Source organism: Monodelphis domestica, chromosome 4 (assembly GCF_027887165.1).
Source record: "Monodelphis domestica isolate mMonDom1 chromosome 4, mMonDom1.pri, whole genome shotgun sequence".
NCBI lineage: Eukaryota > Metazoa > Chordata > Mammalia > Didelphimorphia > Didelphidae > Monodelphis > Monodelphis domestica.
In genome coordinates this window covers 174,533,569-174,549,773 of record NC_077230.1, presented here as the reverse complement: position 1 = coordinate 174,549,773, position 16,205 = coordinate 174,533,569, and the positions used below count along the sequence as shown (strand labels likewise).

At 35.2% G+C, this 16,205-nt stretch overlaps 1 protein-coding gene across 3 annotated transcripts in view; it reads right to left on the bottom strand.

Annotated features, from left to right (window-relative positions):
- The window catches only part of CSRNP3 (cysteine and serine rich nuclear protein 3), a 156,219-nt gene extending 144,801 nt beyond the window's left edge, over positions 1–11,418 (bottom strand). Inside the window, exon 1 of one of the 3 annotated variants that reach the window (XM_007494299.2) lies at positions 11,321–11,418. Coding sequence is in view for 1 of the 3 variants with exons in the window: in XM_007494293.3 (XP_007494355.1) it covers positions 10,978–11,032 (55 nt within the window). In the remaining 2 variants the exon portion in view is untranslated. Of the gene's footprint in view, positions 1–10,849; positions 11,149–11,320 lie in introns of those variants that run through there. The other 2 variants (XM_007494293.3, XM_007494294.3) reach the window with 2 other exon arrangements.
- Between the last annotated feature and the right edge of the window lie 4,787 nt (positions 11,419–16,205).

Below are 16,205 nucleotides of genomic sequence, written 5' to 3'. Positions count from 1 at the left end.
AGTTCTCTGTTGATGACAGTGTATGATTTTTCTGACATGAATGATGTTTTTTTTCCTCCATGTTTCTGTGACAATTTTTTCTCAATTCTACTTTCTTCCATTCCTTATTTTTTATCAAGGATATAACTATGGATTCATGTATTTTTAACACTTTTGACTTAATTTTTATAGGGAAAAGAAGGAATTCATATTAAGTGATTTTGATTATTAAATATCTCCATCGTGTATTCTTAACCTTTCTACAAAGTAGTGATGTTTTATGTGTATGGTTTTGGCTAAATAGTCATATAGCAATTTATTCTACAACAGTTCTGTAAGCATATTAAAAGGATATTAAAATACAATTAGCCCTAGGGAAAAAAACCCAACCAGAATTAATTTGATTATAAGGTCAAAAATAATATTTTCATGTACTAACTGCCCCCTAAAATACCAGTTGTGAACTAAGAAAAAAATTATTTGTTTAAGAACAAATATAGGATTTTCAAATTTAAAAAATCAAACATAGATGGTTTCCTTTTTTATCATTTTCAGCCATTTTGAAACATGGAAAGACCTACATGAAAACATGAAGAGCAAAATGAGCAGAACCAAGAGAACATTGTATTCAGCCACAGAAATATTGTTGGAAGAATAACTTGTGAACGCCCACCTCCAGAGAAAGAATTGATCAATAGAAACAAACAAGACAGTTTTATATGTGTACATATTATTTTGTCAAATAATGCCTTCTGTAGTGCTGGAAATACCTGGGAACTTAATGCAATAAACACATTAATTAATTAATTAAAAACTCAAAATTACATCAATTTTGAAGGCAAAAAATAACAAATAAAAAAGTCGAGGCCATACTAAATTGCTAAACTCTAGTTACTATTAGATGGGAACTATATAAAACATGGAAAGTGTTACTGTCTGTAAATCTACTTTTTAAAATTTTTTATAGGATATACTGAAAATGTTCTCAATCATTCAAACTTTTGACAACTATGTTAAAACTGTTCTGTATGGCTACTGAGATACTATGTAGCATAAGCCAACCTTGGGGGTTGGACAGTTTTCCTTTTAATATAAAAGAGCTAGATGACCTTGAGCAATTCACCTTGCTTCATAGTGCCTCAGGCAAATTTTAGATGACAGTAAGTTCAAAAGGGTAGAGAATCTCCAGCCCTAAGGGGTATTCCATTTGTTAGATTCAGATTAGGAAAATATGGCTATTATTCCAGGAATATACAGTTTGGTCCTCGATGTTGAAATTCTGCCCATTTGTGTCCTCATAAAAGGAGAATTTTCATTTTTCATTGATTGTATAAGAAACATAATATTATAGTGGAAAGAAAAATGGATTTAAAATTAGAGGCCCTGAATTTAAATCTTGCCTCTGGCACCAAGTACTTATGTAACTCTGGGCAATTCATTTCTCCTCTCTGTATCTCAGTTTCCTCATCTGTAAAACAAAAAGGTTAGACTTCTACATTCCCTTCCAGTTCCAAATCTCTATAATTCTATGATGCTCCTTAATTGCACAGCCCTAATATTTTATGCAATATTAACTTGGTAAGATTTTAGTTTGTATTTCTCAAATAAAGTATTTTGAAAGTATGCTTAAATTCATCTTCCTCGACTTGCCAGCAACATCTTTTCACTTTACTTTACTATATAAAAGCTGTGGAACCACTCCAAGGATTTTATGGCAAGATTAAGCATGATTCTGAAGCCATGCTGCTGAAACTCTTCACAAAGTTTTAGGTCTACAAGGCTCACAGTGATAAAGAAAATTGGATACTACTTCCACTCTAGATACCTTTAACTTGGATCTGAAGTGGGGATGCCATATCGCTGTCCTACTCTATCTATTAGTCTCCCAAAAGACAGTCTCTTTTTCTTGGTTCAGATTTTTGTTAGCTACCTTCCCAAATATCTCTTGCTCTCAAATTACAGTGGACAGTAAAGAAAGGGGAGAAAGGGAATAAAAGAAAATGATATGGCTTGGATATGGGGTTGAAAAAATTCTTTTTTTCCCTGTTGGTTAACCATACTAGAAAATGCATTCTTTTATTTGCATGGCGAAAGGAATGTATTTTCATTTTTCAAAAGTTGGTACCAGGAGGAATTTCAAGGGCAGTAAAGATCAGAAAAGATACCTAGAAAAAACCCAAGTGAAGCAGTGAAGAAAGGATACAACCATACAAGAGGAAGGAAGGTTAGGAGAACGTGGGACTAAATGGTCAAATACTCACTGTGGGGTTTTTTCCTTGATTAAGACACAGTGCCAATCAAGAAGAAGTGGGAGATAAAAGGACAGGGGTTCGACCTTCTTTCTGTCTCATCAGTTGACAGAGTCTAGAAGAGTCTGGGGATAGAAATGTCTGCCACTTCAGGGCTATGAAATGAAAAGCTTCCCCTGGTGATAATTTTTGTTATTGTGTTGATTTGTATTCTTATTAATAAGCACATTAGCAGAAAATAGTCTTTCCAACTAGCAGAATTTGGTGGCAAATTTTAGCCTGCAATGCCAATAAAAATATTTGGTCCTCTGAAGGGGTTTCTCAGTATGTTAATGCACCTGCAAAATGGCTTATTTTTTTCTTCTGTGACTTTTTTTGTCCATGTGTTTAGAGAGTTCTGAGATAACCGTCTCAAGGACTTTTGATAATGCTCATAGTCTGTTGAATGGCAAGTATCCCACAGGACCAAAAGCAGATCTGAATACCAGCTTCCAGGTTCTTGTGTCCTTGAACATATTATAAAATATAAAAGAGATCAAATAAGACTGGGACTATTTTACAAGCTTATCGCAAACTGTATTGTTGATTAGAAAATGATTAGAAAAAAAGACAGGATGGATTTGATTATCTTGGCAAAATTGATTATTCCACAGATAGTAACAGGTTCTTAGTCCTGGTTCAATTTTTTAAGTTCACAAATATTAATATGATCTGTCTTCTTCCTTTACCTACATGTTCACTGGATCCAGAATTATCATATATAAGAGGTAAAAGAGACATCTAGTCTTAACTGTACCTGGAGAGTAGAATATCCCCAAGTGAGCATTCAGTCTTCATTTGAAATATCCCTCCTTTGGTCTTTCTCTCTTTGAAGTCTTAATTCTATGATTCACCAATTGCAACCTTATGTTATCATTTACCCTTTAATTCTTTGCCTTTGTCCTATTACCACTTATATTACCACAACAAAATCTTGTTGATTAGGTCCATACCAAAATTATTTTATTGATTCTCAACTGGACCCTTACCATTGTTTACCTTTGCTCTTCCCTTATGGATTCTCTATCACAGAGGTTTTTAACATTTTTTTTGTGATAGATCTCTTTGGCAGTCTGATGAAACCTATGGACCCCTTGATATTTTTAAAATAATATTTTAAAAATAATTACAGAAATGATAGAATTCAGTTAAATGTTAGGGAAAATAACAATAATGTATTTTCCCCGTTCAAGGTTATGGATGCTCACAAATGTCTGTTGACCCAAGGTTAAGAAACCCTGTTCTATCACACTAACAGGTCAAAAACTATTTTCCCCTCAAACTCCTTCTACCAACCCATATTTCTCTCTCTCAACAGAAGTGATTGTCTAATACTTTATCAAAACAGAGTTTCTTCCCGCCCTTCAATTCTATACTTCAAGTCTTCTTAATATTTTCTTAGTTCCTTTTTATCTGGTCTTTAATGAGAACTTTCTCTTCATGAAGACCATTTTATATAATTTTAGATCATTCTTTCCCACATATTTGTGAGCTCATCCCTTCAATTATTCACTATTTTTCTCATCAATTTATTTATCTACTGACTCCTTCCCTGAAGTCTACATGAACTTACATGTCAAAATCCTTACCACTCTTAAAAAAACTGCACATGATTCTTCTACCCCTTCCAGTTTTCATTCTATACTCCCCTTTATAGCCCAACTCCTTAAAAATGTCACAAGCAAACCTTGGCTCCACTTCCTTAACTCCCATCCCACTCATTTCTTATCCCCTTGCAATTTTATTTTCTACTTCATTTGACTGAAGTTGCTCTATTAAGGTCATCTTTTTTTATGTAAAATTTCACAATATTCATGTCCTCTTGGATTTTCTTTCCTTTCTGTTATTTGTGTGTGTGTTTGTGTGCATGCATCACTACTCCCTCCTGGTTGTTTCCTCCTACTTGACTTCTCATTCTGTCTCTTTTGCTGGGTTCATCATCCATATTATGCACTTCTGTCCCCAACTTTGGGTTATCTCCAAGGCTCTGTCTTTGTAACTCTTCTCTCTCTCTATTTCTGTGTGTCTGTGTGTCTGTGTGTCTGTCTGTCTGACTCTCCTTCTCCCTCTCTCTCTCCACCACTTCCTCCCTAATAAAATAATTTATTAAACTCTTTTTATATGTTAGGTACGGAGCAAGGTAATTGGGATACATAAAGAAAGGATGGCTTAGTCCCTACACAGAAACTTAACATCTAATGCACAGTGGACAAATACATATATTTGGATATACAAAATAAATAGATTCATGGAGAAATAAAACTAGCAGTTGAAGTCAATAAGGAAAGACTACATGTGGCAAGTAATTTTTGATTTGTGACTTTAAAAAAGAGAGGAATGCTATGAGGAAGGTCAGAATAAAGTATATTCCAGGTGTGAAGGACAGTCTCTTCAAAAGGCACAGAAACAGCAGACAGAATGTAAGTGTCAAGAATAGAAAGAAGGTCAATATGGCCAAATCACAGTATGAGGAAAGGGAACTTAAAAGACAATGAGACTGGAAAGATAGGTTGGGGTCAGGTTATGAAATGCTTTAAAAGTTAAAAAGAGCTTATATTTTATCCTATACTTAATAGTGAACCACTAAAATTTATCAAATAGGGGAATGGCAATCAAATCAACACTTCAGGAAGATCACTTTGGCAGCTGTGTGGGGGACAGATTGGGGCAGGGGGAGATTGAGGCCAGGGAGACCAATTAAGAGGGTGTTGTGATAGCAGAGGTAAGGGGTGATGAAAGCTACTGTTAAAGTGCTACCTTCAAAAATTATCTTATTGAGCCGGAAAAAATAAAAACAAAATTCATTTGGTAGAACAAAAGACCAAAAAGATCAAAGGAATTGATGAAAAAATGTAAAGGGAGAAGATATAGCAGTACGAGATTTTAAGTTGTATTATTAAGTAGAAATTATCAAAACTAATTGCTCTGGCTGAGAAATAGAAAGATGGATCAGGGAATAGAACAGACATATAATAAATACTAATAAATGATTATAGCAACTTTTTTTGAGAAAAAATATAGATTTAGATTTTTGGGAGAAGAAATTACTATTTGGTAAAAATCACCAGTGCAACTGGAAACCAGTTTGACAAAAACTAGACGTAGACCCATATCTTATACCATTCACTAAGCATGACTTAAATAAACATAAAGGGAGATATTGTAAGCAAATTAGAAGAATAGGGAGCGTATTACTTATCAGATTTATGGATAGGAGAAGGATTCATGAGCAAACAAGAGATGGAAAGCATTGCAAGATAAAAAAGGGATAATTTTGAGTACATTAAATTAAAAAAGGTTTGTGCAAATAAAACAAATGTTGCCAATATGAGATGGAAAGCAGAAATTTGTGGAGAGGGGGTGCAGAATTTTCATAGTCTCTCAGATAGAGGTCTCCTATTTCAAATATATAGAGAACTTTGTCAAATTAAAAGAATGAGAGCCATCTCCCAATTGATAAATGGGTCAAAGATTAGAACAGACAGTTTGGGGGTAAAAAAAATCAAAGGCATAAATAGGAATGTGAAAAAATTGTTCTAAATCACTACTGGTTAGAAAAATGAAAACCAAAACAATTCTAAGGTGCATTCTTATACTCATCAGATTGGCTAAAATAACAAAAGGGCAAAATGTTGGAGGTGATGTGGGAAAATGGAGATACTAACACATTGTTGAAGGAACTCTGAACTGATCCAACCATTTTGGAGGGCAATTTGGAATTATAACCAGTGGTTTCCAATACTGTGTATACCTTTAGACCCAGCAATATCATTTCTGAGTCTGTTTCCCAAGGAGATTAGAGAAAAATTAAAAGAACCTATATGTTCCAAAATATTTATAGAAGCTCTCTTTGTGGTGGCAAAGAAATGGAAATCTCATGAATGCCCATCAATTGGGGAATAGCTAGACAAATTGCAGCATATAATTGTGATGGAATATTATTGTGCCATAGAAAACAATGAGCAAGTTAATTTTAAAAAACCTTGGAAAGAACTACATGAGATACCAAGGAGTGAAACAAGTAGAACCAAGATAACATTATACAGCTACAGATTTAATAGTGGAAGAATAACTTACAAATGTTCACCTCCAGAGAATGAATGACATCATCTATACATACACATCTCTTTACTAGATAATGACCTTCAATGGTGCAGGGAGGAGGAGTGGCTGAGATACTAGGAAATAAGTTGTGTTGATAATAAAAAATAAACAAATAAAGAAATTATCAAAAAGTTAAAGAAAAGATATGTGAGAAGAGAGGAACTGGACATAAGAATTATTGTGGATGTAGAAAAAGAAAGATTTGGTAAATGACTGGATATGTGGGGTGACTGAGAATAATGACAAGATTTCTGAATTTGGGATATTGGAAGAACAATAGTAGCTTCTTTAGTTCTAGAGAAGTTTGGAAAAGGGGTGGGTTTTGGGGAAAGATCATGAGTTCTCTTTTTGACATATTGAATTTGACATGTCTCTGGAATATGCAGTTAGAAATGTTTAAGAGGCAGTTGATGATGTATAACTGAAGCTCATGGGAGAGAATGGGGCTGTATGTAAGTCTGTGAGTCATCTGCATAGAGATGATAATTAATCCCATGAGAGCCCATAAAATCATCAAGAGAGAGTCAAGTTCACCAGCCTGCAGTTTATAGACTACCCTCTTCCTATCTTTGGAAATAAGGATGACACCTCCCTTTCTCTGTGTCGCTTGTGCCTGTTCCATTTTCCACAGTTTTAAAATGATCACTGGCATCCAGTTCAGCAATTATATATTCCAGTTCCTTCATCACTCATATTTGTTTATTTCATTACGGTCACTTGGTCTAAATAAGACCACCTAGTGATTTTCCTGTTATGCCATTCTTTATCTTAGGTTTCAATGCTTTTTTTTGTTTGTTTATTTGTGCTATTACACGACCCAAAGATGATCCTCCTTGGAGGAGAAAACAAACATAAAATAAGGACTGAGTATTTCTACCTTCAAATCATAGTTCATTTATCAGAGCCCTCTCCACAGTGGGCAAAAGTGCTCTTTGATTTTTTTTTTCTTGGCTCACCATATAGGAAAAAAGCCATTTTATATTGTCCTAAATATTCATCACTAATTTCAATTCATTCTAAGCTTTAGCATTGCTGACATTTATAAATGCATTTCTTCTGATGCCTGTTATTGCTTCTTTCTCTTTTGCTTTTGAGCAAAATAAAATCAAAGTTTGCCACTGACTTCCCCAGGCTGATCCATCATATACCAGGTTCTTTTAGGTAGGCTTCTCTTTTCATCTGATCCCATTTATCAACCAATCAATCAAAAAGCTTTTATTAAGCCCTTGCTAAGTGCCAAACACTTGGATAAAATTAAAGGCAACAACCCCTACTCCATGACCTCAGGGAGCTTACATACAAATACATTTAGTATGTAACAATTTCTATGACATTCAAATCATTTATTTATTACAGTTTCTTGAGGACCACAGTGTGCTTGCCTTTAGATTCTAATTTCTTTTAGATACTGGGCATGCTGTCATTAAAGGTATGTACTAAAGTAAGATTCCTTATCATCACTCACCAACATTTCATGGAAGTGAAACTTTATGAAAAATGGAATGTATGGGTGCAGCTAGGTGCCGCAGCAGATAAGAGAGCTAGGCCCAGGGACAGGAGGTCCTGGGTTCAAATTTGACCTCAGAGAAGTCCCAACTATGACCCTGAGCAAGTTGCTTAACCCCAAATGCCTAGCCATTACTGCATTTCTGCCTTGGAATTGATACTTAGTATCAATTCTAAAATAGAAGGCAAGGGTTTAAAACATATGTAGGGTAACAGAAGCTTCCTGTCAACGTATGATATCTATAACTAAAACTATTTCAAACTGGATAAAATGGCCAAATGTCTCTATTACAAATAGAAGGCATTTTAACTTTTTTTTAGTACTAATTGCAATGGATTCTATTTTTCTTTTATAACAACAAAGAAGCACCTATTTAGAATGTAACTGACTAAGAAAAGCAACTCAATCAAACCCAAAACAGATGGGCCAGAACAACTGATTTGCAAAGCAGAAATTCATTGCTAGTTGAATGTCTATCACTACTGTCTATTTCTTACCTCTTTCAAAGGGAAGAACGTCCTGTTCCCTCACAAACAGTAAGAAGCCAGTTTAGTCACAAAAAAAATAGAAAAAAAAACTTACTAAGGCTAGAAAGAAAGTATAACTTGGTCTATGTTGAAACAACTTTTAAAAACATTGAAGATAAATTTAGGGAAGGTGGAATAAATGAAGTTTTTGCATATGGGCAAACCAAGGAACATTCCATTTTCAGTAGCTTGGCAATTATGTTGCCAAAATAAAAATTCAGGAAAGAAAGGATTTTTTAGAATAATAGTAAGCATAGGTACCTCTATAATGCCTTAAAGTTTGCAAAAAATGTTTTAAATACCTTATGTTATCTAAGCCTCACAACAAACCCATGAGGTGGGTGGGTACCACAGGGCTTTATCTTACTGGTTTTACTATTGAAGAAACTGAGGAAACCAAAGAGTTTTTAAGTGATGGCCACTGCAATGTCAAAAGCAGGATTTTAGCCCAAGTCTTACTTGACTCTATTAACTATGTTGGAATAGAGGTAGCTAAGTGGTTCAGTAGATAGAGCTCTGGAACTAGAGTCAGGAAGACTTGAGTTAGCTGTGTGACCCTGGGCAAGTCACTCAACCTATTTGCCTTAATCCACTGGAGAAAGAAATAGCAGACAGCTCCAATATATTTGTCAAGAAAACCTCATGGAGAGTATCGGTGTTCTAAAGTACATAGGATCAAGAAGAGTTGGAAATAATTGAACAACAAATGCTGGAATAAAGAGACTCCTAATAAGTGTATTGTTAAAGGAAAAATTCTACACAGGAAGACCTGGAAAATGTTCTTTCCATTCTCTGCCTCTCATAAAAATACAATTAGGTATACGTTGGGAAGGGAGTGGTCTCCTGTTGTATTTTATTTATCTAGCACTTTGTTTAAATTAATTTTTTTGGCTGTTTTATGAAAACACTCAAAGCTTTAATTTACCTTTGTACAGGACTCTTGTAAGGAGAGAATATGGAATTAATATAACCTACCATTTTACTGATGGGAAAACTAAAGCACAAAGATTTTAAATGGCCTCCCTCAACTTCTAATCTAAAACTGGTTTTCACTTAGTTATTTAGACCTTTTCAAAATATAACTGGAGAAGTTGTATTTGACAAGTTTTTGTCCTCAGTAACATAAGGAATTAAAGTACTTTAACTTCAGTATATGAGCTAGTATTCAAATGACCATTTTCTGGCCCTGGATGTATTCTGTGAATGTGGACAACCCTAGCCATCTATAAAAATAATATTTCCCCTGTCTCTAATGTTGGAGCTTCAGTGGGCCAAATCATATCAAGAGTACTATTGAGACAAACAGTTTGAAGAGATTAACCGCACTTTGATAAAAGAGCAGATTTGTGAGCCAAGTGCATAAACTAGAAAAACCTGGTTCTATATGAGGATTTGTATTTTATGTTTGATCAACAAGTTAATGAAATGATTTATGGATATGTAGAGATTTGGCTTTTTGCTATCACTTTCTTACTAGGACAGAATGGTCAGTATAAAGGGATGGGATGGATGTAGGAAATAATGGGGAAGGGAAACAAGGTTCACAAAACTAATGGGATAGCCTTAATAAGGAGAAAAATGAACATAAGGTGGTGGAGAGTGGTTATAGTGTTTTATGGAGTTAGAGGATACAGAAGAAGATGGATGGTAAAGAATGTTTCTAAACTGGGAGTGATTTGTTAGGCAGAGTTGAAGTGGGCAGCAAAAGAATGTGACCGCTCAGTTCTTACACAATTTTGGGTTAGAGCAGATAGTAGGAATTGAGTTCTGGGAATTTAACTAATGATCTTCCTGTATCTAATTTATCTGTTTAGATATTTGGAAAGCCCTACTTAAAATGATTTTCAAGGAAACTTTCCATTCATTGTAATACCAACTAAAGGAAACCACCAGTAAAATACAAGAGGTTCCCATGTCCCCCAAGAAAAGTGCTAGAGCATGGGGACCTCTCTCTCAGGATTAAAGGTGATTCAAATGGAAACTGAGAATTTTCTTTAAAAAGAGTGTTCCATGGGTTTGTATTCCCAAAAAAAGCAGAATAATGGGAAAAAAGGAGAAAATGTAGACTGTAAGATATGATTCCTATTTATTACATTTATTCTATTCTTATTTATCCTTTTTGCCTCTTAATAAGTTTACAGTTACATCATGTTAATTTCTGCCATATCCAAAATGAGTGATGATGATGGGGTATTCTTTCCTTTGTTAATACAATTATCATTCTATTATTGTTCTCCTCCTTTCCCCTAAAAGTTTGTCTTTGATTGAGGATGACTCTAGGATTTCTGGTTGGTTTTGACTGTGTCTTCTTTTTTCCTAACCTTTTGAAAGAAATCTCAACATTATGTGGAATATGACAACTGATAATTTTGATCCCAATTGTAGATCTCCATCTATAAAGAGAGATAATTGACAGGTTTCACCTATGATCCTGTTTCTTTTACCTCCAGCAGATTGAACTCCATTCCATCTCCCTGCCCTTCCAGTGTCTGTGATTTATTGAGGGTGTCAAGGTGGTGGATAACAAAACCTCTGATAGTATTGAAGAAGTGATGAAAACAGAAGAAAGTACCTATAATCTGCATCTCTTGAGTTATAGATCCATGTCGATGATTTTCCTTTTTCATCTTCACACTGTTTATTTTTTCTCTTCCTGCTCACTAATAATTGATCACTAATCTTTCACTTAGTTAAAAGCCTGTCTGTTGTGCTACTATAGACTAGCTTTACTATCTGAGGAAGCAAGCATGAGGAAATAAAAGTAGCTTAGATGTAACACCTGGCCACTGTTACATCATGTGCCACAAGCTCAAATCCTCTGTCACTGGGAACCACACCTTATCAACAGTCACTTTTGAATATTCCTTGAAGCCATCAACATTTCATTAGAAGATTAATGATCAGAATGGTCTTACCAGCATGAAAATCCTTCTATCTAGTCATGTGTACGTTTTTCTTCATCAGTCAATGGGGTGAAGCAAAATTTTCTAGGGAAGCTAAATGGAACTGTGGTAGAGAACTGAGGGCCTACAAAGTTATGAAAGACTTGGACCTATAAAGTCACAATAGACTGAGTAATTAATGACATCACTAGCACATTTATGTAAGTGATATTCTGCTTGAAATTCTACCAGTCCTACTTTCTCCAAAATATCTTCCTTTGTGCTCCCACAATCCCGCTGAGAAAAACAAAACCTTTCCCCATCCTAACCCTGTTCCTTATCTGTAACACTTTGTTTTACACATTCTTGAATTATATGTTTGTACAAATATCAAAGTCCTTTACTAGACTGCTATGAGGACAATGTTTAATCTAAGCTTCATATCTCTTCCTAGGAAACAAAATTGCATCGAATTAAGAAACAGTAGAAATTGTGACTATGGACAAAAATATTTTTAATTAAACCTGGTTAAAAGAATCATACAACTGATCAATCATCTGGATCAGTCTCCTGACACCATAGGTTGAGATCCAGTAACTTTTTCTACTTGTGAGCTTTCCTTTGTTCTTATTTTATTGGTTTGCACCATTCATTTATTTTTCAGTTCCCATGGTGTTTGTTATTGGTGTGGGGATATAGAATGTCCTCTCCCTATGCAAATCTGTAGCTTATAGTTCACCACCTTCAAGAATTACCTACAAGTACTGAGAGGTAATCTCTCTGACTTAATAACTTGCCTATAGTCAAATAAAAGGTGTCAGAGATGAGATAAGAATCTGAGTCCTGGAACCCCAAAGTAAGCCATCCATCGAACCAGTGGCATGTATGGGTTTGTATGTATGTATTTGTGTATATATGTAAGGATGTCTCTATATACTTGTATGAGTATACACATGCTTATATCTATCTATCTATCTATCTATTCATCTGTCCATCTGTCTGTCTGTCTGTTTTGACCTGTCCCGTCCCTAAGGATGGGAATTAACAGTAATGCCCTAATGCATATTTTAAAAATAAAGTTTATATTTATGCCTTTCATTTTTGGATTAGTCATTCTCAGATCTATCCCTTTATCCACTTTATGAGCCCTCTCTTGTAACAAAGAAAAAAAGTTCAACAAAACCAAATGATACAGTGACTATGTTAATAACAGTCTGCATACCTCTCTCCTTTAAGGAGGGAAATACTTCCATGTGGCTTCTAGGTAGCACAATGGAGAGAGTACCAGGCTTGGAGTAGGAGGACTTGAGTTCAAATCCATACTCAGATACCTACTAGCTGTGTGATTCTGAGCATTCAGTGTTTTCCTCTCTTTCTTCATCTGGAAAAAAGAGGGGATAATAATAGTACCCACCTTCCAGGATTATTTTGAGGATTAAATGATATAATAGTTGTAAAGTTTTAGCCTAGTGCCTGACACATTAATGCCTATTTTATTTCTCTCTTTTTGTGGTCAAGATTCATCACTACAAATACTTAATGTTCAGCTTTATTTAGTGTGTTTTTGTTGTGTATTGCATAGTAATAAATTCAATTTTACCTAGGATAAGGGTGAAGGCTAGCCTCTCTAATTCAATTAAGTTTTAAGATAATTTTCCTGTGCTCAACCAGTGAGGAAACACTCTGAAAAACTGTGTTCCATCTACTCTCTGTATTGTGCCCAGTTTTATACATGTTGCCTTCCCTATTTGGAGAAGAACTCCTTAAGAGTAGACACTATTTTTGTCCTTCTTGATATCTCTATCACTTAGCACTGAATTTCTGGTAGATATCTTAAACCCATTATATCCAAATTGAACTCATTATCTTTTCCACAAATCCTCTGTCTTCCTACCTGTTCTGTTACTATTGAGGATACCACACTACCCCCTAAGTCACTCATCCTAGATTCCTGACTCTCTTTCATCATCTGTATCCAATCAATTACCAAGTCTTGCCATTTTTACATACATTATATTTCCAATATATTTCTCCTTCTTTTCTAAAACATTGTCAACACCATAGTGCCAATCTTCACTGCCTAAAGTCTGGATTATTGCAGTAGTCTGCAGTATGGTCTCCTTGTCTCAAGTCTCTTTAAACATTCCATTCCATCCTCTACTCTGCTGTCAAATTGATCTTCCTAAAGTATAAATCTGACCATGTCACACTCCTATCAGTAAACTCCACTATCTCCATGTTCAAATATAAAAACTTTTGTTTGATTTTTCAAGCCATTCCTAACCCTGATTTCTTTCCAGTGTTATTTCCCTGGAGTACCCTGAGATCCATTGACACTGGCATTTTTGTTTTGTTCCTCACTTACAATAGTCTGTCTCCTGACTCTGGGCATTTTCATTGGCCTCTGATAGCTAGAACTCTCTCCCTCCTCATTAATGCCTCTTGTCTTCAGTGCATTCCTTTAAGCATCAGATAAAGTTTCATGTGTCATAAAAAGCTTAATTTTAATGCCTTTGCTCTGAGATATCTAATTTATTCTTAATATACCTTGTTTGTACATAGTTGTTTGCATATTGTCTTCTTCATTAGATCACGAGCTTCTCAAAAACATGGACTATTTTTGTCTTTCCTTGTATCCCTAGCACAAATCCTTATTGACTTGCCATCTTTGTCTCTTCATTCTTCTTCTCATTCACATTTTATAGATATTGAAATTCTTCTAAGCCCATCAAAGTGTCCTAAAAACTTTATCAGATACATGAGCAGTAATAGACTAAGGAAACATAAGACCCATAAATGCCACACCTGCCAACTACAGAATTCTCTGGAGCTAAGTCATATCCATCCAGCATTAACTTAGCTGTGTGGTTCTGAGTGACCATATATTCTAACTTCTATCAACCTCAATTTCCTTTATCTGGTAGATGTGAAATGTTTTGTGGCTGTCAAGCACAAAAGAGTTCTTCAACTTTTATCAAAAATTCCAACTCAGAGCTGGAAAGGGAATGATGCAGAGTGAAATAAGCAGAATCCAGAAAACATTGTACACAGTAAGAGCAACATTGTGGAATGATCAACTGTGATAGACATGGATATTATTGAAAGGGTAATGATCCAAAACAGTTCTGAGGGACTTACAACAAAGAATGCTATCCACTACCAGAGGAAAAACTGTTGGAATCAGAATGCAAATAAAAGCATACTATTTTTCAGTTGTTTATTTGGGATTTTGTTTTAGGGTTTTGATTTTATAAGATTACTCCCTTCCAAAAATGAACAACAATAATAGGAAAATGTGTTTTGCATGATAATACATGTATAAACCAAATCAAATGACCTGTCAGCACCAGGAAGGGAAAGAAAAGAGAGGGAAGGTGATAAGATCAAGCATATAACTTGGGAAAACTAGTATGGAAATTTATGATTACAGGTAATTGTTAAAAAAATTTAAAAATTTAAAAAACTAAAAAAAATTAATTACAGCTCAGAAACTGAAGGAATGTATACCAAAATTGGGAAATGATTGGAAAACTGTGATATATTACTCTAATGAAATACTTTTGTGCTAAAGGAAAGAAACAAGGTGACTACAAAAATACATGGAAAGACTGAAATGAGGTAATACAAAGTGAGGTGAGCAGATCTGGGAGAATGTTGCACACTGTAAAGGTTAAATTTAATGGTTGGAAGCAGTTTATTTACCAAAATAGAGAGGAAACAATAAAGTAGAGAAATGTGAAAGAGGTTAGAGAAAATACCTATACTAGTCCTCATCCAGGAGGGCCAGTAGTGACTAATCCTGTACCTCCTCCAAGATGGAAGCTAGTCTCTTAGGAAACTAGGAAAGGAGTCAGTCTTTTCACTCATCCAACCAAATAGTCCAGGAGTCAGAGTCTAAGTTGAAGTCAGAATCCATACTACAGTCTCCAATGAAGTTCTCTCAAAGACTATCTCCAGGAGACTCTCCATGAGACTCAACTTCACCAGACTGATAACAAAAGGATTTTGTGACTTTTATGGTGGTTTCCTATCCCCATTCCTCTTTACAGGGGCCAATCACAATTTCAAATATTGTCACACCTCTCATCCTTATAAAAATGGAGATTTGAACCCCGGACTTCAATCCCCAGAAGTCCTTGATCTAGTTCCCAGGATGCCCTCTAGTCTCACCTGAGTTTCCATCTGTGTGGGATCAAAATTTCTATTTAAACTCGCTGTAAAGCCTACTGGGTCTCTCTTCCTACTTCTGCTTCTGAGCACACACAGCTCTCTACCTAGCAGGCAAGATGTGAGTGGTTGTGAATGGGCTCTCTGGGCCTAGACAGGTGCTTTCTTATTTTGTATTTCCTTTATTTCTTAACCTTTAATAAACCTCTAAAAATATAATACTTCTAGCAGAGAAACTAATTTTACCTGCTACATCCTCTGAAGGTGGCAAATCTTATCAAAGGACTCTGAAGGTCAATTTCTCATCAAAAAAGTTTATAGTTTCTGTAAACCTTAAAATTTCTTAGACTTATAAATGTTGGAAATTTCACCATTGGGAAATTTCATACTTGAAAATTTTCCTATTGATAGTGGGAACTCTATTGGAATGTGAACCCCATTGGCATGGGAGGTTCCTCCTCCTCCCTTCTTAAGATTACTTTAGGACAGAAACCTTTTGCTGAACAACGGAAAGGGCTTTGACCTATGCTTAAGCATAGAACAGGAAGTTCTTTGAGTCATGATTGATTTTAGAATTGATACAATAGAGATACTTGGAATGACAGAATCAGGTCTTGGAAAATACAATTTCCACCCCACTCAGTCCTAACAGGATTTAGGAAGGGCTGCAGCAAAGGATCAAGATTTAATTATTTGAGAATATGACCTTCAACAGACATGTGCAAAGCCACAGACCTCTGGGCGGTCCTGG